The sequence below is a fragment of the Aulostomus chinensis genome, chromosome 13 (assembly GCF_037954235.1).
Source record: "Aulostomus chinensis isolate RoL2024-O1b breed Wild chromosome 13, RoL_Achi_v1.0, whole genome shotgun sequence".
In the NCBI taxonomy this organism is placed as follows: Eukaryota; Metazoa; Chordata; class Actinopteri; order Syngnathiformes; family Aulostomidae; genus Aulostomus; species Aulostomus chinensis.
The window spans coordinates 9,005,364-9,032,965 of NC_141332.1; the positions used below are offsets into that span (position 1 = coordinate 9,005,364).

Here is a 27,602-nt window from a genome sequence, read left to right on the forward strand (position 1 = left end):
GCTAGAGAGCATGCAACACTGGTTAGTTGGTAAGGTAGAAAATAGAACCAGCAGCAGAGTAATGACAGTGTTCCCGCGTGTAATTATATAGCAATTACCTATATCTTATGTATAAAAGTAGATGGACACACTTTGAATCACTTAAAATAGCGACAATTCGTGTGTGTGTGTGAGAGAGAGAGAAGGAGAGAGAGAGAGAAAGAGAGAGAGAGAAAGAGAGACAGACAGAGAGAGAGAGAGAGAGAGAGAGAGAGAGAGAGAGTATTTCCCTCTGTCTGCATGAGAGCTATACAACAAGTCAGTGTGTGTCGGCGTTTGAAGGAGTTTACAGGGCAAGAGTTCACCGGTGTGTCGGTAACGCCGGGAGTTTGTTCTCTTTCTGACGATAGATGACGAACTTCCAGAGGTAAACCAGACCATACGACCGTGTACCGGGAAATCGTTATCAGCACTAGGAACTTCAGCTTCACCCATGGATGGAAGTTAAGCCTCTAAAATACGCTGGAAAAGTTTAGCCGGTGTTAGACTGACTGAAAGGACTCTAATGCGGTGCCCTTTTAATGGTTCTCTGAAGGTGAGTTCTATTTTGGTGTGATTAAAAGTTGCTAATGGCATTGTTTTGCTTTATGAACATGTAGCTATTTACTTTAGTGGTTAAAAGGCGTTCACATCCGTCGTCAGACATTTGAAAGAACGCTAAAAAAAAGTTACAATTTCACGTACAAAATCGACGGCAACGTTAAAGTCATTTTTTGGACGCCATACTACAAAGAAAACAGTGAGTACGCCCAATCCTGTTGATATCTTTGTGACAAACGCGTTCACAGCTTGCAATTTTAGTTCTGTACCGCTTTACTTTGGCTTGTATATGTAGCACAATATACTAACAATGGCAATATCACTATAATCAGAATAACTGCGTGTTACTAATTTGTACAAGAAGATATATTAGTTATTAGCCTTCTTTTTTCCATTTTTGAATCTGTTTTTTTTAATACGTTATGTTTGATCAAGAAATTTGATTGTCGCAGATGTAAAGCTGTTTTAATTAATGCCGATCCTTGCAACAATTAATAACTCTGCTCTCTGCCTCCATGTACATTTAAGGTTATATGAAGGTTATAATTACCAGCTGTGTTATACTTAGCCTAGCATCCTCAGGAGGAGCTAATCTGAGTTGTGATACAGGCCTTAAATAACCAGACATCTCTGTAGTGCGTTTCCATGACAACGCTGCCTCCTGGTTTAAATGGTGGACAGGGGGTACAGTGTTTCAAATAATTACTCTGGATAATACCACACTAATATGGGAGGAATGACACATAGGTTCCTGGTAGTGGAACTAAAAGTGACACCTTAAATCCTGTCATTGTTTTTTTTTATTATCTATGCAGCTCAAATAACTTATTATTGATTATTTGTCATCCTGTAAAAAAAATGTTGCTAATAAGTCTCTAAAAATCAATCCATTTTCTACTGCTTATCCTGTTAAGGGTCACAGGGGGGCTGGAGGCTATCCCAGCAGCCTTCTGGACGGGTTGCCAGTCCATCACAGGGCCAACACATATAGACGGACAACAATTCACATTCACAACCACACCGATGGTCAATTTAGAGTATCAATCAGCCTAGTCCCCTCTTACATGTGGGAGGAAGCCGGAGTACCAGAGAGAACCCACGCAGGTACAGGGAGAACATGGAGACTCCACACAAAAAGATCCTGTGCTTTAGCTGGGGCTCAAATCTGGAACCTTCTTGCAGTGAGGGAATGGTGCTTACCACTGCAACACCGTGCCACCCGGTCTCTTAAAATGTTAAACAATTTCATTATTCATGGGATTTATCCTGGACTAGTCAGAAAGACATGAAGTGACAGTTTATTGCCAAACTCCTATATTAAAATGTGTTTCTCTTTCATCCAGGTGTTCATTGGAGATAGGGCCAAGACATCATGGTCATTGGAGCTGATAGCTGACATTGTGGAATGAGCATGGACCAGATAGAAAACCCTGCCCCTCAGAGTGACAACCCTAATGGGTTTGTCAACCGAGTGTTTAATGTTTCTCTGGATGTGCAGAATGAGACAAGCAGTGTTTATATTCAGGAGACTGGGCCAGGACCTGTGGAGGGGCAGGGAGAGGCCTCAGCTGCGTCTTTTCAGACCCCTGTCAAAGACAGACAGGAGGTCAACCGAAAGCCTAGAGCCACGGGGGGCATCTGGAAGATCTTGAACCGCAAAAGAGCTGTCCCAGAGCTGGAGCCCCGGAGACCCCACTCTATGATCCTACTGGGGGAGGCTTCCATGCCTAAAATCTCATTTGCTGACAAAGTTCGCTCCTTTAAGAAGCTGAAATCACCCTCTGTGTTTAGAGGGAAAACGGGGAAGTTATCCACTGGCAAGTTTAGTAGCTCCTTGGTGGATGAGGGGTCTTTCTGCCGAGAAGTTGGCACTCCACAGCAGCCCAGCAGGGGCACGCTTAGACACCATGGCAAGAGGCACTCATATGCTGGCTACACAGCAGAGTTTGACTGTTCCTTTGAAAATATTGACCTCACAGCTCTGAACGACCACCAGCCCACTGCAATCGGAGAGGCTGTGACTCAGAATGGTTGTAAACCATCTGAGAGAGTTTCCTTTACAAAAAGAAGCCACAACAACTCAACCAACTGTAATAAAGTGGCTGCAGGCTGGGACGAGCCGAGCGCGAAGGGTAGTCCCAGTAACCACCTGGGTGCAGGAAGGAGACACAGAGATGTTTGGAGTTACCTAAGGAGGATCTCTCTTCTGGGGAAGGCCAATCCTGTTTACTCAGAGAGGAGCTTTGATTCTGAGCTTCCCTCTCTGGACAAGACTTTGGACTCAGACTATGGTTCTGTAGACATGGAGAATGTCAAAGATTTCCAATCTCTGCCTCCAAAACACTCTGAAATGAAGGGACACTTTGGCGGGCTCTTCAAGTTTTTCAACAATGTAGCAGAAACTGCCAGAAAATGGCGGACGACATCTCGCTCCTTCTCTCCCCCAGAGGAAGAGATGACTCCGGTGAGTTCTCCACGGGCCCCGCAGCATTCAGTAAACAACATTCACAGTGTGTCTCTGACACTTCACAGTGAAGGGGTTCGGAAATCCCAGCCTATCCCATCATCACCGGTGACTAAATCCTCAAATTCCAGCAGCTTTGACAGCAAGGCTCCAGCACCTGAGACAGGCGGGCAATCTCCTAAAGTGGTCCTAAAAGCCTTTAGGGCATGCCCAGGGTCCCAAGCTGTCAATGGCCTTTCCGAGGGGACAGACAAACACATAGACAGAGAGGCAAACCACCAGTCCAAAACTATAGTAGAGAATCATATCACTCAGTCAGGTCCAAACACAGAGACAGAACTTGAAAGGAATCCATTGAATGGCCTCTGTCAAGAGGAAAAGGTAGAGGAAGACACAGGAAATGAGCAGGATTCCAGGGATGCTCCATCCGACTACCGACAGGAAGTGAATATCCAATCACAACAAGGTGATAAAGAGAGCACAACCAATAGCGTACCTGCCTCAGATTCCACAGAGGAGATATTTAAGGTATGTGACAGTAAATAGAAAAGCAGCTTTGCTCAAAAGCAGGCATGGAATCTAAATAAACAAATGTATTTAAAAGGTCAGTAATTTGTGATGCTGTATTACTATTCTAAAAAGAGGATTTTCATTTTGTGTCACATTTGTGTGATAACCTCATTCCATTTCAGGCTTCTTCTACATCATTAACACTGCCAGAGGCATGCATCATGTAATTATTGCATCAAAGTGTCATGTAACTTTTTAAACCATTCTTTTTCCTCTTAAAAGTACAACAAAGCAGAATGTAAATGACACCAAAGCTGCAGCTCATTTCCCCATAAGTACAAGGTGTGGTTCATTAAAAGAGAGAAACTAAACATTCTCTACACCAGCCTGGGAGTACTTGAATATGGCAACTAATGTATAGTTATCCTTTTGCCCCATCTGTTGGAGAGATGAGGTAATAGTTATTACAAATGTGAAAACATCACACTAGCTTGTTCTTTCCCGCTCAGCCAGCCTCATGAAGGTGGCTGTGTGTGACTACAGAATCCCCCCTGAGCATTTTGAGGTCTGTGCTTCATGACGGCACCCTTCCCTTCTCACTCCAGTGGAAGCATTAGTCATGTCCCTTCTAGTCACACCAATGAATCAGGGCATGTTAGGCCCAACTCCGAATGACAAAACAAGATATGACATCTCGATACTCAGCACACTTTCATGGGGGTTTATTATGCAAGAGTAAGTGTTGTGGAATCTGTTGTGGAAGGAGTGTTGGAGTGCAATCCCATCATAGTTAAGGGAAAATGATAGCGCCACAAAAATCCTCCTCACCACATTAACGATCCGAATCTGCATTTTTTTTTTGGCTGTCTAAAAATGTATTCACCATTCAAATACGCACAAATAGGTGTATTGAGGTCATGAAGACATGTTTTGCATTCTGCATCCTTCACTTATGTCTCCAGAATGCAAAAATCTATTTTATATTCATCTTCATCTAGCTGTATGCCCATTAATCCACAAACACTTCATTTTAGCTAAAAGTAAACAAAATGTTACACTTCCTGTTATATGCTCATCCACATGCACTCTCTCTTTATACACACACACATATATATATATATATGTGTGTGTGTGTGTGTGTGTGAGTGTGAATGTGAATGTATGTATGTACATTTATATATAGAGAGGGGGGATGAACATATGTGTTGTATGGGATTTCTTATCAGGATACTGCTTGATGAAGAAGATTTGTAATATATCCCGACATTTTTGGGCACTTTTGCAGTTCTTTTGATACCTCTGCCAGTAACCATTACCTTCAAAGTGGTTAGAGGGCTTTTTCAACATTCTGGAGTCACAAAGGGGAAAAAAATGTGTTTGTGAGAATCAAGACATGTATTTATGAGTACTTGAAAGGCTTAAAACACCTTTAAGTGCTAACTACATTGAAAGGCCTCTTCCACTGCCTGTGCACCGTAATCGTGAATATAAGTTGAACCTTTTGGTCAGATGAAATACGATTATGGTAAATCAACGGAGAAGACAATCTTGTCACCTCCTGACACAGGAAACATGTTGTTACACCTCTATCTGGGCCAAACTCTTGAGCATCTGTGCCAATCACAGCTGTGTGAGCAGATCGCCAGCCAGGCAGGCAGCAGTGTAAGACTGTTGGGCACAGCCATACCCCATCATAACACACAGAACGCCACTACACGTCAGAGGCCACTGCGCAGTCATCTTCGCCCTCGCCCAGGTTCAGCTGTATTGGATCTTCGGAGGCCCCTCCCAGACCGAGAACTCTACAGCCACTACAGTGAGATTGGCTCACTATGCAGGCGGAGACGCAGGCCTACTCCTACCTTGCAGTCCTCACCAGTACCAAGACGGACGGCTGCTCGTTCCAGACCCTGCTCTGTGATAGAAACTGGTGTTACTAGGGAGATGCACTCCATGGAGCTGTACCAGAGAGTAAGATTAACACAGGCATTACATTCATTAATAAAAGGGGTCATACAAAGAGAGCCTGACAAATAAACAGTAAATTCCCCCCACACACATGGAATTATATATATATATATATGTATATATATATACAGTGTATATACATACATATATACATATATATATATATATATATATGTATATATACATATATATATATACAGTGGATATATATATATATATATACAGTGGATATATATATATATATATATATATATATATATATATATATATATATATATATATATATATATCTCACTCCTCCCTTGTAGTCACCACTAGCTAGCTGATAAATATAGCCCAAGCCCATAATGAATTGAACACACTACAGAAGTTGAAGGGCAGCCCAGTACTAACCCAGTATTTATACACCACTCACTGTTAGCTGCAACAATGCAAGCACACTCTGCCCCATTTATAGAGGCCTATATTTCTGTATGCTGCCCGTCCCTCAACTCACCTCCCCCTCTCACTCATTTTCTTCTCCATTCTCCCTTACTTTCTTTTTCTTTGTGGCTTCTCCTTCTCTGTCCCTCACACTCAGTCTTTCTCTATGGCCAATTTTCTGCCTCATCGCTCCCATAAGCTGTACCTCTCATTGCCCTAACTCCGAGTCAGTTCATTTTAACCTTTGAGGCCGCCTGGTTGGCATGATGTATAGTCTCCTGGTTTGCTGCAAGGCATGCACGCAGACCACTGCACCACAATAGACTTGCTAGAAATGAAATTTATTTTTTGCAGTTGGATCAGTATGTGTATTTAACTATGTGTGTGTGCATCAAAGAAGCACTATATGGAATAAAGCAGGTGCCCTAACTAATGAGTCCCATCTAGGCTTTGTCTCGCCCTCCGGGTGTGTCACCGTTAGAGCCTCCACTGAGGGCATCTCTCCAGCGGTGTCGCTCCTTACCTCTTCCCCCCAGCACTCTTACTGCCTTTGCTCTGCTCCTGCCTCACTCAGGTACCAGTTCACATTTTTATTTTGTATTTAGAACCAGACTTATGAATCATGTTTGTTTGTCAAATTGGTCATTTGTGTGCCTGTGATCCAGCAGAAATTGGTCAGTCGTCATCAGTGCATCTGAGGTCTGGAGACTCTGGCAGCTGCAGGAGGAGGAGGCTGCTAAGACCTGGTTCTGAACCACTGCAGGTCAACATTGTGAGTCAAACACATCCCTCAAAAACACACTCACTGGAACATTATTTGACAAAGAAGGAATCATGGTCTGACCAAGCATCTACTGTATCTCCCTTCCTGTGAAAATGTAATTTTTCCAGTTAAATAAGAAACCATAACATCAGAACATACCAAGGCTTCTTTCTGCTGTTCTATGTGTCATAGATATCAAATCTGTGCCTTTTTGCTGGGTTATGAAAAAAATTGTGCCAAACAAAATGAGAATTTGGCCATAGATTGTGACACCTGGAGTGGATATAAAATTGATTTTGTTGAGGTTTTTAACAGAGGTTAAATTTTTGTCTCGGAAATGTTGTTTCAATATTTCCTGAATGTTTGTGTGGTTATGAGGGCTCGAATATGCCAGGAAAAAAATGTGTTCTGTACTGCACTGTATGTGCTAACAGACCATAGTGTGAAGGTCAAAATCAGCTGATTTGCAGGATAAGGTTGAAAATACTCACTGATCTTTCTTGGAATGACCCACATATGCTGCTCTGAAATGAGACCAGAAAATGTATGTCCTGACTAACAAAAAAACAACTATTCAGTCCTAGACGAGTTTACGAGTGATATGAAGTATCTGAATTGCATATGCAAAGTGAGTGTGTTTACCGGACAGAAATATGAGTTGATGTAAGATAATGAATTGTATAATTAAGTGTTAGTAGGACTGATAAATAGCCCCTCACGACTACTGGTAATATGGAGATGACAAGGCACCGGTCAATGTTTCATCAGATAATGAAGGAACTGATCCATGAAGATGGTGGCCGTGTGAATTAATGTCATCCACTACTCTCAGGCCATTACTCATCCTGAAGAAGGCACCCAGCATTTTAGATATTTTTAAGTAATTAAGAAGAGTGCATACAGACACACAGATGAGGAGAAGAAGATAGACATTAAAACATAATGTCACATTTTCAAGTGTGTGTCAAATCGGGTACCTGCAAGGGTATAACGACACATCGATCTGTTGATATAATGATTCAGTGACCAATGATACAAATCCACCTATCCACCATAGGTGAACCTTTATTTAGAAATCCAATCCACAGACAGCCTTACATTTTCTGCAGTTCCACATTCGGCTTTCAAAAAAAAAAGGAGTAGATTGTTTTTTTAAAGACATAATATTTTTCACAAATTTCATTATAGATCTTTCAGAGCTAAGGAATAAGTAGTGACACCCTATTTTTGTTGCTTTTTGGGAGATGATGATATAAAGAGAACTGCTTTTGCTCGCCCCGAATCAAATCAAAGCAAAAACGTACCGTGGCACATTTTGTGATATCTGCAAACATTGTATTGTACTTCAAACAATCAATATAATATCATGTAATGGTGAAACTTTTGACTGACATCCTTAATATGTGAAGTTTTGTCCCTAATTTATAATTTCGGATTTGCTTCTGTGTTTTGCTTCGTCGTCTTCTTCTTCTCTCCTGCTCACCTCTGTAGATAGACAGACCCAAATTATCTGAGAGTAAGATTAAAGAGACTCAATCTGAATCTGGCGATGGCTGTGCAGATGCTTAAGATGTTTCGGCTGCAACCCCCTTGCCTCGTTTCAATTTACAAAAAGAATCATCCCAATGAAAATGCTGGTGAATTTAAGCTCTCGAATATCGCCCATTAGAGCCCAACTGTATTTTGTAATGTGTACATGGGGGTGGGGGTGGGCTTCCTGGGTGACTCACTGAGGCGTTGGATTAGATTGATTAGTTGGATTGATTTTTTTTTTTTTTTCATTTGTGCCTTGGCGGCTAAGATTTTAGCACAGCAGGCGGGCTTCCACTGAGAAATGTTACACTGGTGTTTCTGAGCTGAGCTGCAGCAGAGTATGAATAGCAGCTCAAAGTAAAGATTTGTAGTAAAAATCACTATAGAAGGCACCTGTTAGATTTGTCTAATTCACATTGATAAAACCTCATAAAAAGTGCATTAAGAATTGATCTGGTAATATCCTGTGTGAGCAGGAGGAGCAATCACTGCAAGAAACCCCCCTTTCAATGTTTAACTTGTCTCGATACACCTGGTGTTCTGGGGTCTGTGAAGAAGGTCTTTGTCAGTTGAGTAAAATTAATTTCAGAGTAATACAAGAAGTCATTTCAGAATTGGTTCTTTGATCTGCAAGTGGCCTCGGGGGATCTTCATAGGAGGAGATGCAGAATTTTTCTGAACCATTCTAGCAGGTGGTGAACAATTCTGGGGCTCCATCGGGCATCTACACCTGCATATTGCAATGCAAAAGGGCACAACACTACTGTGGTTCATCTACTCTCGTGAATGGCACATGCAAATTTTCCTCCGTTCCTTTTTTTCTTGGATAAATTTGTGTTGTTTTGAATCATGAGCCATCAAAGGCTTTGCACTGAAATGTATACAACCATTTTTTTGCAAAGATGATAACTACTGCATTGAACTTTTTCTTGCTGGTCTGAATAATGTTTGTGAGCGCCATGGCACAATGTTGCCATGACACTCACTGGCTTCCGTTCATCTTCTTGCTTCTATCTTTAGGCTGCCTTTTTGAGTGTGAGCTAAAAGGAGAAAGTGTGTGGGTGAGAGAGAGAGCGAAAGGGGGGTGGGAGAGAGAAACAGAGAGAGGAAGAGAGAGATGCTCCCTTTGTATGTGCACTTTTGTGTCATTGCTTCCCCTGGGGTATAGGGACATATAACACTGGAAATGTCTGAATGGGTTTGAATGGTGAGGGATGTTCATGTGTAGCAAATGCTGTGATTTATGACTGAGGTAACTACACACAGGCACACGCACGCACACACATCTACACAGACACAAACACACATATGTGTGTTTCTATATGTGTATAATGTATACAAATGGTAACACAGCTGTAGAGCAGTCACATGGATGGTTGATGCTTCAACACTAAATGTGTGCTGTCTTTGAGTTAGTCATGCATTGTTTATTTGGTATGGATCTTTGTTTGTGTGTTACAGTCTTACTTTTAGGACGACCACTCGAGCCCGGAGGCCGCAGGCAGAGAGAAAGCCTTCTCACTGCAGTGGATTAACTGCTAATGCTGACGCCTCTCTTCTTCCTTTTCATTTAAATGGATTTCTCCCACTGCCCTCTCCTCTCCTCTCCTCTCCTCTCTTCTCCTCTCCTCTCCTTCATTCCCATGCAGATGAGAGGACAGTTTGCTGTGTGTTACTAATGCTGTGCCTGAAGCTCTACTGTCAACTTGTCAGACAAGGAGAATGTCTTATTAAGGTCTTCATGCAGATTTTAACCAAAATCCTATAAATTTAAGCCAACCTGGGTATGTTTCTGGCCATAATCACATTATGCAATGCTATCTATTAATTATGGACGCATGAGTCAGCAGGCAGTGGCTAATTGGACAAATAGTAGGCTAGTGTTAAAAAAGAACTCACACTTTAATGCACGTGGAGGGACCAGTCCTCAAAATTACACAATTTTATCTTGGGCGGCACGGTGGTGCAGTGGTTAGCACTGTCACCTCACAGCCAGAAGGTTCTGGGTTTGAGCCCTGAATTGAGCACAGGGTCTTTCTGTTTGGAGTTTGCATGTTCTCCCTGTGCCTGCTTGGATTCTCTGGGTTCTCTCCCACAATCCAAAGACATGCAAGAGGGGATTAGGTCAATCTGATACTCTAACTTGACCATAGGTGTGTCTGTGAGTGTGAATGTTGTCTGTCTCTATGTGTTGGCCCTGCAATGGACTGGTGACCCCTCCAGGGTGAACCCCGCCTCTCACCCGAAGGCAGCTGTGATAGGCTCCAGGCTCCCAGACCCTTAACAAGATAAGCAGAAGAAAATGGATGGATGGATTGATGGATGGATGGATTTTATCTTGGCCTGTATGATACACTCTATCTCACACACATACACATGACATGATTTATTCAGAATTCCTCTGTCAGGGTGTATGAGTCACTCCATTGACAACTTTATTATTTTGAGAAGCATGAATATCTCCCTCAAACACTCTGGGAGTGTGTAGCATTGTTTTGTAGTCCCTTAAAGCATTAAGGCCTTCCTCAAAATACCTGCTTGTATGTACAATCCACACTCTGACTCAGAGGCCCACTGAAATCCTTTATTGGTGTTCATTTGACCTGCCAAGGTCCAGGCACATATTTGCTGTGACTTACTGCAGCCACCAGCTAAAATGCTCACAGCATGCAGTGGGTTCTGATAAACAGTACGACTTGGTATAGGTGGTTCTATCAGAGCCTCTTTTGGCAGTTTCAGCTCTAGAATATGTTTCTGCCTGTCAGGTGTGTGCATTTTATTGTTGGTGCATGCTCAAGAATTCATATTTGTGTGTGGTCGTGCAAGAGACAGGAGGTTTTAAGGGGCCTTTGCTCTTACATAACTCTTGAGAGGGTTTCCTTTCCTCCCTACAAAAGCCACTTTAATTTCAGATGGCTACATGTTCCCATGGACTGAGAACATGTGCTGTGTGTTAATTCTCTGACTCACTGGTCTATCCTGTTTTACTGTAGCTTTGTATTGTGCTTCATATTTCGTTAGATCACACATGCCTGTGCAAGCACAGATGCAGGTTTATGCTTGGTTATGGCACATTCTGTTTTATACCTCATCGGGCATGTATTTCTATCCTTCCATCGCCACTGGAATGATGTGTTTCTGTCACACTTGGACAGTGGGAATGTATTGGTCGGTGGTGTTATGCCATAACACGCAGTGTTTTTTGTTATGAGACTATTTACAGGCATGCCAGTGCTTGTTATCTGGCATCAGTTCAATCATTTGTGGTTATTTTCCTAGGAAGTTCAGATGATTTTACCTACAGTCATCAACTTCCATGTTCTCAGGGATATCTGACAGTTTTACAGTAGGGAATAAGACTTTTTCTGGCCTGAAGTCAACGAAAAAGTATGTAGCTCGTAGTGAGGAAGATGACAAGCCTTTATTATCTGACAGCTCCATTTTACAGCAGAAACTCTCCTGCCACGCTGCCTTGCAGTTATCATTCACAGAGAGCCTCTTCATTTATGTTTTAATTCCATATATACTGTTACAATGGAATAATACAACACATCTAAAATTGTATATTTTGTTCAATAAATGTGGAAATCATTGCATTGTAGAGGAGGTTGTGCGGCTCAGGTCTTGCCATGTAAAGGAACTCAATAATTTTGGGGGTATTTTTTTGTGTGTGTTCGGTAAATGTTTTAGTTTTATTGACTTTGCACAAAGTACTTGATACTTGACATTTTGGATGCTGTTTCAGCTTTCTCTCGTGCCCCCCTCAGGGCACAACCTTCCACACGGGATCTTTAACATCCTAATTGGCCGATCGCCATGGAATTTGAAGTAGACTTACTTAACGACACAAGTTCATAAAGGTTCATGAAAAACAAAAACTGATTGATGATAAAAAAAGAAAATCAATGCTTGTTCAATTATAACTATAGGACATTTAAATTAATATAATAGCTGAGTGTTCTTGTTGCACAGATTAAATTCACCTTGAGTTTTCAATAGTGGTTATATAAATGTTCTGACATTGGCTACAAAAACTGATATTAACTCTCATCTATTTTGCCATTTCGTACCTGATGAGGGCTTGTGTCACTGTTTTGGCAATAACAGGCTATTTGCCATTGATAATTGTTGTGGAGATAAATGTAAAGGACTTTGTTTTATGTGTTTTCAAAACTGAGCCAATTGAATCTGGCCTCTAAATCTTACTAATCATGTCATTGTTTTCAGTTTGTCAACCAAGTCAGCTAATAAACAGATTGCAAACACCCTCTCTTGATGACAACATATGGAGGATTTTCCTGTGAACTTATTTCACCTGACTAAAACATAAGCCTTTTACAGGGTTTCTGAATTTAGCAGAGCTGTTGCTTTTTTTTTTTTTAGAAGGATGACTCATGATTATATTGAAATATATATTTGTTAATATAGTGTTATCAACTGCTTGAACACAAAAGTAAAACAAATCACTTGGTTGTTAATGAGAAAAAAAAGACTTATATCGAACATAAATGGAACACACCTACTATTTGGAAAATCGGCCTGTAGTCCATCATTCCCAGAGCAGGAAAATAAGATAAATAACATTCTATGTGTGCATTAAGGACCTCATTGCAGCTGACCACTAATTAGCTTAGCACAATGAATGGTAGTGGGTCCATCAAAAATCATCAATTACACTTTTCTCTGAAATAGTCTCCCTGCATAAATACAACTAAGGTTTTTCATAATGTGTTATCAAAGAACAATTTAAAATTACAAGACAGACACATAGTTAGAACTTCTTTTCTTACTGTGCATCGTGATTTGACGCAACACCTCAAAACTTAGGCTAACACATTTTTGATGATGGAAAGAAGAGCAACTGCTATTAAGTTCAAGGAATTGGTTCTACTTTTACATGGTCCAATCATGCTGAAAAGAAACTGCAGCTAGACGATCTAGTTGTGCAAAATTGTGGGAGGAGTTTCATCAAAGCAAGGCAGTAAAAAGTCTGCATGGCTGAAGTGAACAGCAAAGTTTTAGAGCACATTCACACTTGACCAACTTGTTTTGTACTACACTGAGCATGATTGTCCACCCTCCCCACTGCCTTGTACTTAACACTGTTCTTGGGCTAAGCATGCTCATATCACCGAAAGGTGTACCAGTCTGATATTTGGTCGGTAATCTTCTTCTTCTGGACAAATCAAGATCCTGAACCCTATCTATTTGGTGACTTTTGACAGAGGATTGCTAACACATACCATCCACTTCCCCTCGTTGCACCCTCATTTGATATAACAAATACAGTCATTGCCCCAGAAAGTAATGATTGACGTTCTTCAAGTAACATAGTGTAGCATCGTGTGCTTGTATACAATCTTTGGTTGTAAAATCAGCCTGGAGGACAGTGGCAGAGGTTCTGATGTATTTTTAGCTGCTGTCTTCTTTTCTATGTCAGCACCAACTTGAAAGATGATTGAACATCCCCGCTTTACCACAGATGGGTCAAATTTTTAGCAGAGATGACCAAAAGTCACGGAAGTTAGCAGCTGAGGTGGCAAGCTTTCATTTCTTCATATGTATCATTAATGGTGGAGCTCTGACAGCTCGCCACATGTGGGTTGAGATTGTTTGTACTGGAAGCCAGCCACAAATTACCTTATCCTTCCAGCATTTGTGTTCCCACCAATGTTAACCTAAGCCATGCTCCTGGCAACTGCAGGGTCATTTGACCTGGGACTGAATGCCAATTAAAGTTTTCCCACTCCTGAAAAAAATGTGGGTGTGAGCAGATGTTAGTGAGGTTTTTAGCCAGGGATGGTTAGTTGATTTTAAGAAGGCAGAGATGGGTATCTTATCATCTTGTCTTGCTCTGGGGAGGATAGCAAACATGCGTATTCCTTAAATGTTGGCATGTTCTTTTTACTGTCACATCCACTGCTGTGATTCTGCAAACCTGACTGTACTCTGGACTACTTTCCTGTTTTACAAATATTTAAGTTTAGCTAGTTTCTTTTTTTCAGACTGGAGACCAGTGTTCCCAGACAATGAACAGCACATATCTTATTTGTCCCAATTTGCTCTGATGTGCGCCCACCCCCCACCCAAGATCTATCCAACACTTAGGATGTTTTGTCTACACCGGACACTCTACTGTAGTTAATTACATTGCTTTGAACTTCTGGTGGAATTTTGCCAACTCAATTTCTGAAATAACTTAACAGAGCCAAATGTGACTGGTTGAATGTTGATAGAATTAGATAACAACTCTTTCTGGAGGTATGTGTATGGAGGCAGCCTGAATGAAGAAATCCCTTTATTTACCATATCGATAGGGATCAAATAACATTGGTTTGATTGTCGCAATGTTGGTTACGTTTCAATTAATTGCCCAGTGTGTGCTCTAGCCTTGGTCATTTTGTCCCTAGCCTAAAATAATGAGACAGAAGCTAATTGCTTGTACTGTACAGTGTTCTGCTAGTTAGAATGTATCCTGCTGGCCTTTGTGAAAGATGGACTGGATTTTTCTGGCAGCTGCCACTACTTGCGTATATTATTTAGCTTAACTTTCTGCCTCTGACCTCCCTGGCCTCTCTGCTACAACACATGTACTGTAGTGTGAAAAACCTCTCCATTCCGTCACATTATGCAGCCCCTTCATTCCTTGTATTTCTTCCTCATTCCCCATTAATGCACATCCCATCCTTCCTGACCTCAGCACGAGTCATCCCTCCCTCCATCACTTCTGTCTGTGTTTTATCATCTCCACATTTAGTTTTTTTTTCTCCTTTTCACACCCCCCATCTATTCCTCCCTCAAGGCATGTGAAAACGCCTAATACTTGGACCTGTTTGGTATGTGAGTAAGAAGATAAGCATGTGTTTATGGGCATCCATGCTTTGTGCATTCATATATTTTATATAGCAAAGTTTTTGAAAATGTAGCTCCTTGAGCTACCACCTTATCATGATGGAGGAGTTTGCATGTCCCAGTGATCAGAGGAGCTAAGTTGTCGGGGGCTTTTACGCCCCTGGTAGCATCACCCAATACGAACAGGTCCTGGGGAAGGGACCAGACAAAGACGAGCTCAAAAGACCCCAGTGACAATCAACATTGTTGGACTGAGTTTTCTCTCACCCACAGGGCCCCATGCTGGAGCCAGGCCCCCCTGGCTCCAGCATGGGGCTCCAGCACAGTCTGAAGAGGAAACATGGGTCCCCCTTCCAATGGGCTCACCACCGATGGGAGGGGCCAGAGGGGTCAGGTGCAGTGTTGGATGGGTGGCAACCAAGAATGGAGACCTTGGCGGTCTGATCCTTGGCTGCAGAAGCTGGCTCTGGGCATGTGGAATGTCACCTCTCTAGTGAGGAAGGAGCCTGAACTGGTGCGTGAGGTTGAGAAGTTCTGGCTAGATTTAGTCAGACTCAACTCAACGCATGGCAAGGGTTCTGGAGCCAGTTCTCTTGAGAGGGGTTGGACCCTCTTCCACTCTGACGTTGCAAGCAGTGAGAGGCGATGGGCAGGGGTGGCAATACTTGTTGCCCCTCAGCTCAGTGTTTGTATGTTGGAGTTTAACCTGGTAGACGAGAGGGTAGTCTCCCTCCACCTCCTAGTGGGGGGACAGGTCCTGACTGTTGTTTGTACTTATGAGTCAAATAGCCGTTCAGAGTACCCCCTCCCCCCTTTTTGGTTTCCCGAGAGGGAGTACTGGAGAGTGCCCCCTCTCGAGATTCCCTTGTTCTGCTGGGTGACTTCAACGCTCATGTTTGGGATGACAGTGAGACCTGGAGAGGCATTATTGGGAGGAATTGCCCCCCTGATTAGAACCTGAGCGGTGATTTGTTATTGGACTTCTGTTCTCATCACAGATTGTCCATAGCAAACACCATGTTCAAGTATAAGGGGTGTCCACCTTTGCACTTGGCACTAGGTCACCCTGGGCCCACTGACACATCTTCCAATAAGGAAGCAGTGCCTGGTGACTCTGTGGCGGGCTCTCCTATCTCTGAGGCTGATGTTGCTGAGGTGGTCTTAAAGCTCCTCAGTGGCGGGGCCCTGAGGGTGGATGAGATCCTCAGGGCCCTGGATAATGTGGGGGTGTCTTTGATTGACAGGACTCTGTAGCACTGAGTGGACATTGGGGGCAGTGCCTCTGGATTGACAGACCAGGTTGGTGGTTCCCTTTTTAAGAAAGGACACCAGAGGGTGTGTTCCAACTATCATAGTGTCACACTCCTCAGCCTTTCTGGTAAAGTCTGTTCAGGGGTCCTGGAGAGGAGGGTGAGCCGGATAGTTGAACCTCAAATCCAGGAGGAGCAGTATGGTTTTCATCCTGGTCGTGGAACTGCGGTCTTTGAGGGTGCATAGGAGTTTGCCCAACCAGTCTACATGTGCTTTGTGGACTTGGAGAAGGCATTTGATGGTGTCCCTCGAGAAATCCTGTGGGGGGTACTCTTTGAGTTGGGGGTATCGGACCTCCTGATTCAGGCGGTTTGCTCCCTGTGTGCCAGAGCTTGGTCCGCATTGCCAACAGTAAGTCGGACTCGTTTCCAGTGAGGGTTGGACTTTGCCAGGGCTCCCCTTTGTGACCGATTCTGTTCATAACTTTTATGGACAGAATTTCTACTGTACCACTGTGTCAGATAATATCGCCTGTTTCTCCAGAAATAATAATAACAAGGAAAGTCTTACTACAATATGCTGCTCCACAGGAGGCATTACATTCAAATGGACCGGCCAGAAAACGTCAAGGCTCTACTGTGCTTACATCCTAGTGAGTGGGGCCCCAGGTGGCTGACAGTGCTCTGATGAATTGTGACACGAGCAAGTATGCTCAGTACACTTATAACTGGCAAAGTAAAAGTACAGTAAAGCAGTGCTGGCTTTGTCAACCAATCCAATTCTAGCATTGTTCATTTAGTTGTGTCCCTCTTCCCTCAATTTGGCTCTCCAGTGGCCAATTTGTTCTATACAAGTACAAGTGGACACAGACGCTGAACAGAATAAGAGTGTAAATAAATAAAAGCCTATTTTCAACATGTGTAATGCTTCCTTTTTGTCACAGTTTGTGAAACAACCCACATATCTATGTGAGTTTGTTACAGTGTTAGAAGAAGCATTGTTTCCCCTCTCCTGGAAATTTGACAGAAACTTTCCACCGTCACGGAGGAGAGAAATTTGGGGATTCCAGGGTTAATATTTAAGTCTTTGGTCCTTAAAAGCAACCCCTGTGAAGCAAAGAATTGGTGGAATATGTAAGATGAGATATGAAGATTAGTCAGCATGTGTACAAATGAAGGAACTTGCTGGTGAGAGAAGAAAAGGCTAAAAGTACAAAGAATGCAGTATAGTGGGGCAAAATTGAGTATAAAAGCATGTTTTTGTGAGATTTAATGAAAATACTATTCTCATTATTGATTTTCTCCATAACCCTTGGTGGGAAGCATTCAGTTCAGTTCATTACCAGTCATTACAATTCAAGTCTCCATTCCATGTATTTTTATGGACATTTTGAAGTAGAGCATTAAGTTGATGGAAACTACATTCATCGGGTTTTGTGACTATAATTGAGTGGGCAATAGTTTGAAACAATCCTCAAGTTTTTTTTCATCCCTTTGTAGAGTTGTGCCTTTAACAAAGACAGGTAAATGTGCAAAACGTGAAGCCATTTTTCAGTGGGCTCAGATACCTTTATTTCACACGACTAACCAGTTGTTCTGCTGCTGATATCTTCTTGGATATTCATGTTTTTCTCTGGACAGCAAGCAACACAACTGATCCTGGCTAGCACAAAAGAACAATTCAAACTTTCCCAACTAAGAATGATTCTTCTATTATGTTAGTTACAACATGATATCACCATCTTTTAACAAAAAAATGCAGAGTGTAATATATATTTTTGACTCCCAACTAGTTTATGGAAACATGCCTTTTTTATATTTCTTTTTGTGATTTTCCAAAGTCTGCTTAAAATGGTCTTGACATTTACATAGAAACATGACTATTTCAAGTCCCCTGCAAGTTTATTGTATTGCATGGACTTTAATCCAAATACAGGAATGTGTACTCTCTCAAATGAATACAATTAGGGAAGTGGTTAGCCACAACTCTGAGAAAAAAACAGGTGAGCCAAGTGCAAGTTTGTCTCAAGAAGCCTGTTTTTACTTTATATATCTGTAACTGCAGCAGTATCTGCCTTTCTTGCGAGATCTGCACGTAGTTATTCAAACTCACCACAACTCACGCAAAGAACACAGTTACGGGGCTGATTCATGTTCTCTACCATCCCTAGAACACTCGGAACTCATTGCACTAGTTTATCATTAAATAATAATTTGTTTTTGCTGGTCCTGTGAGTATTACATGGATTAGTATGAATATTTTGTCTGGAGCTCTTAGGTCTACAACTGTTTTGATGCCACGTGATATCTGCATCACAAATTTTAGCCCACTTTGACTTGCTCTGACCCACTGACTTGCCTTTACACTAACAGCAAAATTCATCTGAACCAAAAAACAGCTGATGTCTGAACAATGGTGAAGTCCAACAAATTATTTTTAGGCCTTTATTTTGTGGCTGGAAGGCCTGGGAGGAAGCAGGAAATCAGTGTGGTTGTCGTGGGGATGGGAGGGGAACAAAAGAATTGGAGCAGACTGGAGCGGAAATGGGTGGGGTGGGCTTTGTCTCAAAAAAACTAAATACCTACTGACCACAAACAGATTAATTTGCTAGCACTGAAACTTGTAGTTCTATTCAGGAAGAAAGATTTTCAAAATTTACTCACCATATAGTTGTATAGTATGTGAGTACCCAGCAGTATTCCTTGTTGTGTGAAAGCTTATATGCTTAGAAAAAGCAAGATGGGTCCAAAATCATTTTTAGCACTCTTATTTTCTTGCTTCTCATAGATGTCAATGTAAAAATAATGATGGAAAGTAACAGTTTGCTAGTGTTATAGTCATTCTCTGCATTAATATTTCAAAAAAAGCATTCAATAAGTGGTGAATCAAACTTGGTATATGCTACAGTATATGCTCACATCTGTTTGTAATATTCATTGACAGGATATTGAGGCACATTTGTGGTCTGGAGACAGTTTAATGATATTAGCTTGGCCTCTGCTTTTTGCAGATGATATCCTCCCTTTGGCTTAACTAGACTGCTCTATCCAGTGTGCACCGGAGTTGTTCTCATGGGGAAATTTGTCCCAATCAAGTGGAGAGTGAGCAGCTGCGTCTGTGGTTCATGGTCATATTCACAAGAGGGTAACAGACTTCATATCAGACCCTCAAAGCAAACATAACTATTTATCTCTTTTTGACCTGTATTTGGTTGGAGGTCTACTAGCAGCTGTGATTTTAATCACAAGTTTTCTCTGCAAAGATCCTTTCTTCATGACTATTGTGAGAGGATAGCATGGATGAAACCCATTGAAAAGTATGACAAGAACCCAGGATTTACGAAGGTCCCAAAGCCCAGTGTTTAAAAGTTATCCCAGACAGACCCAATAACACAACCAGTGTGTTTACATGGTGTTACCAAGGTCGATTCTGCTGTTAGCTCCAGTGTCTAACTAAGATGGCACTTCCAAAATACATCTTAAGTCCTAAGGAGGCCATTTCAAAATCAGACCAAGGTACCTAGATAATGAGGCTGGAGGTCTGTTTACGCTGCAGTCAGCCCCAAATTGGCTTAGGTGTTCTGCACATGTAGTTATCCCACAGGTCAAACAGCTCACAGTTGAGGTATCATCATGGTGGCTGCTAGTGCAAAAACAACACATTTCTGAACAGAGAGAAATGTACTTAAATTTGTCCTGTTTTTATACATTTTAACACATGCTATAGACAGGAAGCCCAGGATGAACTAAAAACATTTCAGTTGTCAAAGGTGAAGATCATTCTAACCAAACATGAGCATGAGATCTCAGGAACGCCTTCTTCAGATGAGGTTCAAGTGTCCATTGGGACTCAAGATCGCTGCAACAGGCACATATGACAGAGGCAAACAACCATGACATGCTATCTCTAGTCTTTAATATTCTTTGAATTTAAGCCTGCTGTTCCACAGGGAGGCGACGTGCTAAATTGTTTGGTATGTAACAGAAATGGTCAGCAGAATTTTAAGATTTTTCTCATATAACAGCCATTTGTAAGATATTATTTTGGTTCCCAGTTCCCAGATTTTGTATGAAATTATACCGATTTAATCATTTATCATCTGCCTAGATCGCAGATAGAATAAGCCTTGTTATAACAGTACACCTCTCACAATAATACCCCTCTGAAAATACTGCAAGTCATATTTATTAGTTGCATCTTGAGCATGTATGTCACGCACAGTAAGCTTTAAGTTCAGTTGTATTTAACATGCTATTCTCAGCTGGTTCTGTTTTTACAAACTCCCTGTCTCCTGTATATGTATGAGAATATTAGCATCGCCGTCCATGCAGATTTAGACTTTCAGATGTGACCTTTGTTGTCTAAATGTCAGGGAGATTGGAGGAGCCCACAGAGGTAAGGCAGGCTTATGTAATATGCTCAGTCTGCGTTTCACACACATGCACACACACAAGCACAGAGCAGGAAAAAAAAAAGGCTTGTTTGAGGACGGCTGCTGTCATATCTCAGCTGTGATGCCTCGTCCACCTCTTTGCATCTCACTGAAAGCCTGGCTTTCAGGAGCCATTGCTTTTATCAGCATGTATGTGCAGAAAGTGCTCTGGAAATTATTTATGGCTTTAAAAATACTGATAGAGTGCACTTCTTTGGTGTTATTCTTTTAAACTTATTCTGGGATTGTTTGATCCATCCCAAAGCTCGAGGTTGAATATGAAGACAGGCTGTCGTTTGGCGAGTGTGTGTTGGGTGGTTTGGGAGTACGGGGACTGAACGGAAGTGATTCTCCTGTAAGATATAATTCATGATCCCAATGTGCTCCCCTCATAATCTGCCAGCATTAAGAGGCGTGAACACTTGAGAAGTTTTGCGGGCCAGGATGTGCTCATGTGTACGTGTGAATGGAGGCCCAAATAATAATGATGTGCATGCAAACAGTGTGTGCTAGATCAGAGCTAGAATCATTTTGACCTGTCACTCACAATACTCAAAGCGTTGAAATTCTGTGTTCTGAATTCCAAATCATCATCTCCTGCTGGTTTGAAAGTTGGCTGTCAAATTTTTGTAGCTCGCACCTTTGCAGGAGATATTAGCTGCAGTGTACATTGATTAATGCGTGTGGACAGCAGGACAGTGAAAAAAGTCCTTATACACTTGTCAGTACACTGAGTGGGACTGTTCTACTCCTAATATAGGAATATTTTTACCTTATTTTATACTTACAGTATGTAATCCACTTGGCTGGTTGAGAAATCACGATTAGCCATTCGGTTAGCTAACTGATGAGAATTACAATACTGTGGATTGTACTAATAATCATTTTATCTCCAGGCTCAAAAAGATTTGGTATTTGCAACCAATATTATAGCCATGAACATTTTCTTGCAGAGAATACATTTAATTATTTTTACCTCCAGTAGTTTTACTTGTATTTTTTATTGTTCTAGTAATCTTTGTATTTATGGCATGAAGTTGCAGTTCTGTTTCCACTCTGCTTGTAACAGATGGTCCAGGTCAACATTTCATGGGGCTCTGGACATGAAATTCACTACAAATGTTGAGAAAACCTGAGCTCTTTGGAATACAGTTTCCTTTCCACAAATCAAAGGACTGCGGATGTGAACCAAAAATGGGTGTTCTGGACTGGGTGTGTCAGCTCTCAATACAAGAGTTTTATTGCACCTTTGTTACCTCCTCCAAGGAGATCACGTTTCAAACTAGGAGGCTTATTTTCACCATTCTTGGTGGAGCAGTACATTATGGGCAAAAAAAGGACTCCATTTTGGGGAAGTATGTCACAGCGCCACCTGGGGGCAGAAGGAAACGACATGTTGTTTTTACACTTTGATTTGCTCCTCCTGGTGGGTCAACCAGATACATTTCAAATTTGGTAAGAAACACCTTAAGCAGTTGGTGATGGGATACTGTGAAGACTGTCTTTGTTAAATGGTGAGTCTTGGCCTGAAGATGTCGACAAGCTGAATTGTAGTCATAATCATAGCTTCACCCAGTGCTTACAGCCCTGATGTTACAAGCAATCATTTGATATACATCAGAATTTGCACTATGTTGTTATCTCAGCAGGTACAATATTATATATGATTTGTGTTCTCTCTTGCAACCTAATGGATGCAGGAAATGATCTTCGCTCCACACTAGTCTGCTCCTTCATACTAAATCCAAATGATGCAAGGTTTCACCACCACCCTCACGCTACAGAACAGCTAAACACTGCTGTGTGTGCATGGGTGTGAGGGTCTGCTTGAAAGGCCCAAGTACGAAAGCCTCAGGGTCGGTGATTAATGCTTATAGTTTTATTTGAAAGTATGAACTCCATGGTTTTTACTTTCTTTGATAATTTATCTTCCAAAACTCTAAAAAAAAAAACAAAAAAAACATGGAATGAATTTTCCCAAGAGACAAGAAATGTTACCAATTGCATGAAAATATACAAAGACTAGTTGAACCATTTATATTTGAATCACCTTTTGTTTCATGTTTTAATTTGTTTTTCCAACTTACGGTTTTTCTCATATTTTCACAAAATCTTTGACATATGACTGGCAGTCTCAGCTGAGTCAAGTACACCATTTGATTTTGTTTGTTTGTTTGTTTTTTCAGGATCTGCTTCCTGCATAGTTTTTAGTCCTTCGAAATGTTAAAAGGATTGTGACAGGGATTTTGAGAACAGTTTTAAGCCGAGATTTCTTCCTAGGTGGATGGACTACTCGTGCTAGAACCGTCAGAAGATCTTAAATGTGATATCAAGTTGTGCCACGGCGTTTTATTTGACAAATGCTCTCTTTGTTATAAAGAACGCTTACATTTCAAACCCTCGTACCAAGAGTGCCATGTCATTTTGCTTTTATGTTATTTTTTAATGTGAGGCACGTGGCATACCATCATAACATATAAGTGCACATAAATGAATTAAAACCTGAATTGTATCATAAATGTAACAAGATGGCTCTGAGCGTTTCATTCTTCTCAGATCTATAAAATGAAGATATGAAATGTCGCATGTTGTATTTTGAATTTTTGATGATGATGATTTTAAACCTCAAGAAATATTAGAGCACACATGGACCCTTTCAAAACAACATGAAAAGAAAGGAAGAATTTAGATCAGAAGTAAGTGAGGGCTTAATTTGGTCTGGAATTTATAAAGTGTATTTAGGCTGTGCAATCATTTATATTTAACAACTCAAAGATTCAAGCTGGTTTTGTTTGGTTTTGTTTTGGTTTTATTAGTCAGCATGTGACTGATGTGGCTGCCGTGTCTCTGCTGCTCCGGTGGTTATCACGACTTCTACATCTGGAAACAACTACTGACCAATAAAATAGGAAGATCACTTTGCGCATGATTTCGCCTTTATCTCAAGCTGTTAGTGATAAACATGAAAGCACCAGAGCACGGTGGTATTTTTAGATGGGGTGGGAGATGAATGAGGTTATGATTCCAGCAACCTCTGTGGTCATTGTAGTCAGCGAGGGGCTTGCTGTGCCCCTCCCCCGACGCTCTGATGGCTGATGCCGGTAGTCTAGCAGCCGAGCGCTGATCACTTATAACACAGGACCGCCTCTCAGGCGCGCAGCCCGTCTCTCTGGTCCCCACTCACCGGAAGGCAGCTCGGCAGCTGCGACCAGCCTGCGCACAGGCGCTCTCTTGTTTGCTTTGAGAACCTACTGGCCTGAGAGTCGCTCGTTTAGGGGAAGAGGCGAAACACCGGCAGGTGTTGACTAGCGGGGAGAAATCGCGGTGCAGACTGATGACGATGATGATGGTGAGGATGATGCATCTCTTCCCGTGCCTTTGTGAATTACTGCACGCAGTGTGAAGAGGCGTAGGGGCATCTTTTTTTTCATATTTTGCCTAACTAATGGTGGATATCTGGCTGGCCGTGGGTGTCTAGACGGGAGAGCTGAGTCCCGCCCGCCTGAGAGCGCATCTCAGCAGCATCGGCCCGCAGCGCTGCGCCATGGCCTTGGATGTCCAGACTTGCGCGGTGTTTACGGTGATCGCGGTGCTGGTGCTTGTGAACGTACTGTTGATGTTCATCCTCGGTACTCGTTAATGGATCGGCGCTCGGGGCCCGGTTCGCAGCGCACCACACTGTCACACAGGAGAGGAGAGAAAGGCAGTGCGCGTTGGGCGAGAGCAGGGACACCCGGCGCTCCATCACGGCTACGCGTTGAAATGAATGACGTTGGTACAACATAATGTATTTTTGTTACCCCCTCCCTCTCACCCCACCCCCAAAACCCTCGTTCTGTCTTGTGTCCTCTCGCCGTTTGTGATAGCCATGTTTTGTGGTAGTAGTTGTGCGGGTACAGATCTGTGATGGTCTAACCTGCTCTCAACACGTACCCCTCTCTCCTCCATGTTGTATTCTGTGGATAATGCGCATGGATTTATTTGATTCTGTCATTGAAGACGATTGATCCTTTTCCCAGCCTACTGCTGCGTCAGGACATGTTTTTCTATTGTGTTCCACTGTAGCCATATCAAGCCTGCAACATGGCAGCTAATAAGCTGAGCAGCAGTCATCTCCCCACTCAAGTGATATTTCTAGCAAATAGCTGTGCAAATGAGATGTTTGTGCTGATCCTAGATTTTGATTGTTATCTCATCAGAACAGTAACCAATAGCAGCCTGGGCTAGGCCTAATAAAGGAGGGCCTCCGTCACTCCAGGTTTCCCCCATTTTAGGTGCAGCTAAACTGAGCTCCCATTTCACAGCCTACAATATTCACATTTCAGTGTGGCACCGGCTTCAGAAGCCTGCAGGTTATTAGTGACTGTGTTTGTGCACGTTTCTTACAGATGATGTCCCTCTAAGTGAAAAGGCTTGTCAGGTGGAAAGAGAATCTATCTTAGTGCAGCAGCTAATAAAGGATTGGAGGCAGGTTCCATGAATCTTGAATGAATGTCATAAATAGATATGCTAAAAGCTGAACCCAGAGCTGTCCATGATGTTCCTATTAATAGGGCTGCCTTTTGGAATTGATTCTGTGTGCTCTCTCGCGCCTAGGTGCTATGTGTGTGTGTGTGTGTGTGTAGTGAAGTGGTAAATGTTGTAGCTGAGTATGTGTATGTAGAAAGAAAAATTTGATGGTCATGTATTATGGACATAGATAATCCTATCACATGCTGTGGCATGTGGGCTGGTGTTTTCATCACTGTGGTCTAAGGCAGAAGCATCCTTCCTGAGTGGAGACCCCACAGGAGTGTAAACATAGCACCATACTGCAGTGGTTATGCCTCAGCTGGCTAGCAGCGACAACACAGGGCTAAATACAGACCTGTAAGCATGTGTGTGTGTGTGTGTGTGTGTGTGTGTGTGTGTGTGTGTGTGTGTGTGTGTGTGTGTGTGTGTGTTGTGGGTCTTTGATCCGCAGTTCCCCTCTCAATCAAAGTCCGTCTCGAGTGTTCACACATTTGTAATCCCTCCAGGGCAGGTGCCTTCTAATGGAGCGCTGTTAAACGCTGTGCAATCAGAAGTGGCAATGTGCGGAGGGTGTGTGTGTGTGTCTGTGTGTGTATTCTCACCAATTTTAGGCAGAGCATCTTTGATTGGCTCCCAGACTCAGGGTATAAGTGTATTACATAACAAGGTTGGCAGACACAGGGAGGACGGACCGCGAGACTCACTCGGTGCGTCAGAAAAGAGAAACCACTTTCTGGAATACAGCACATTCGACATCTCAGCCCTTGCGAAGGACCAACACCTCCATCACTTCTGAAAAGGGATTTAACTATGATGATTGTATGAACCGGACTTCTCCATGCATACACTTTCTGAACAGTTCCATGCCACAAACATGGTAAGGCTGGCCAGAGGTGTGTGTGTGTGTGTGTGTGTGTGTGTGTGTGCATGCGCACGTGTGCATGCATGTGTGTGTGTGTGTGTGTGTGCGTGTGTGTGTGTGTGTGTGTGTTCGCTCAGGCAGGGATGCTGTAGGTGCTGTGGTGCGGTGGTGCTACAGCTACAGATAGAGGAGGATGTTGGAATGCAGTGGAGCTGCCAGTGCAGTGAATTCTGATGTGTTGTGCTGCAAAGATGATTTAAGGAATGAATCGCTTAAATCCTTTCATATGATTTTGTTAGTCTTCTGTGCTTGAATATAAAACATAACTATCATCATGTCCATGCACAGAGAGTCATTCTCCTGCATTCATATGCACTGACCTAAATACAGGTTTTGCAGTTTAAAGACATCCATTTCACCCTCTGATCTTTGAGGCTTAACTGCACTGAAACCACAATCATGACATGGGTAGTTACAAGTAATGAGGAGTCTTGAAGACACTTCTCTGTGTCTACTGTATGCTATTTGATCAAGCTAGGCTGTGTTAAGGCAGGAGGTATTGGGGAAGATTGATTATGTAATGCTTTTAATTTATTCAGCCATGTAGAGGGGGAAAGGATGCAATATATTGGAGAGGCCTGTGCTGATCTCATTACAGAGATGGAGGGATTAGTGGAAGAGAGAATTGAGCTGGGGGTAACACTGGCTGTGAATGGATCTCTAACTCTCCCTCGTTCGTTCTGTCGGTTGCCTATATTACAGCAGATTGATGGGGCTGAAGAGATTGTGCTTGGAGTGAATGGTGCTGCAAATGGAGTGGCACTGGGGTGGGGTTGGGGCGAGGATTAGACCCAAGGAGACATCAGAGTATGTGAGCAAGAGGCAAGATTGACCCCAGTACCAGGGCTCATCAATGCTGCTGCTTCACACCTGATGGCGGGGGGGGGGGGGGGGGGGGGGGTTGACCACTAAGTCTGTCGTCCATGTGTGCAAGACATGATTTAAATCAAATTCGTCCTCCTGAATGGATTTCGAAAACTCTTTTGAAGCAGCATTCATCAGTGTTGTTTCTGTGACACATGTTTAATCCTCCTCTTTTCCTGTGGTGAAGAGCTTTTAGATGTAAACTAGAACTGTGGTTACCTCAGCTCCCAGCCTTGTGTGATGCCTGATGAAACCTACCAACCCAACAACATCTTTGATCCAAAAAACCTGCATGCAGTGGAGTAGAATAGCATGTATCTTTAGGAGAGTTGTTGGGCTGTCTGATATGGCTAACGGTCATGTAAACATGTAATAACATTTATTTTGTGCAGTCTTAATTTTTGCATAACCTTTGTGCATGTCCACTCACATACAAATTTGTAAATAATCTGATGCATCCTGAAGCGTCCTTGCCTCATCCCATCATCTTGTCAATATCACTGAAGCATCCTCATCTGTCGTCATGACG

At 42.4% G+C, this 27,602-nt stretch overlaps 1 protein-coding gene across 4 annotated transcripts in view; it reads left to right on the plus strand.

Annotated features, from left to right (window-relative positions):
* The first annotated feature begins 248 nt into the window (after window positions 1-248).
* arhgef9a (Cdc42 guanine nucleotide exchange factor (GEF) 9a) overlaps window positions 249-27,602 on the plus strand; it is a 47,143-nt gene continuing 19,789 nt past the window's right edge. The window contains exons 1-5 of one of the 4 annotated variants that reach the window (XM_086223047.1): window positions 249-574; window positions 1,923-3,571; window positions 5,180-5,524; window positions 6,392-6,518; window positions 6,613-6,716. In XM_086223047.1, coding sequence (XP_086079173.1) covers window positions 1,985-3,571; window positions 5,180-5,524; window positions 6,392-6,518; window positions 6,613-6,716 — 2,163 coding nt within the window. In that variant the 5' untranslated portion in view covers window positions 249-574; window positions 1,923-1,984. Of the gene's footprint in view, window positions 575-1,922; window positions 3,572-5,179; window positions 5,525-6,391; window positions 6,519-6,609; window positions 6,717-27,602 lie in introns of all 4 variants that reach the window. The other 3 variants (XM_086223048.1, XM_086223049.1, XM_086223050.1) reach the window with 3 other exon arrangements.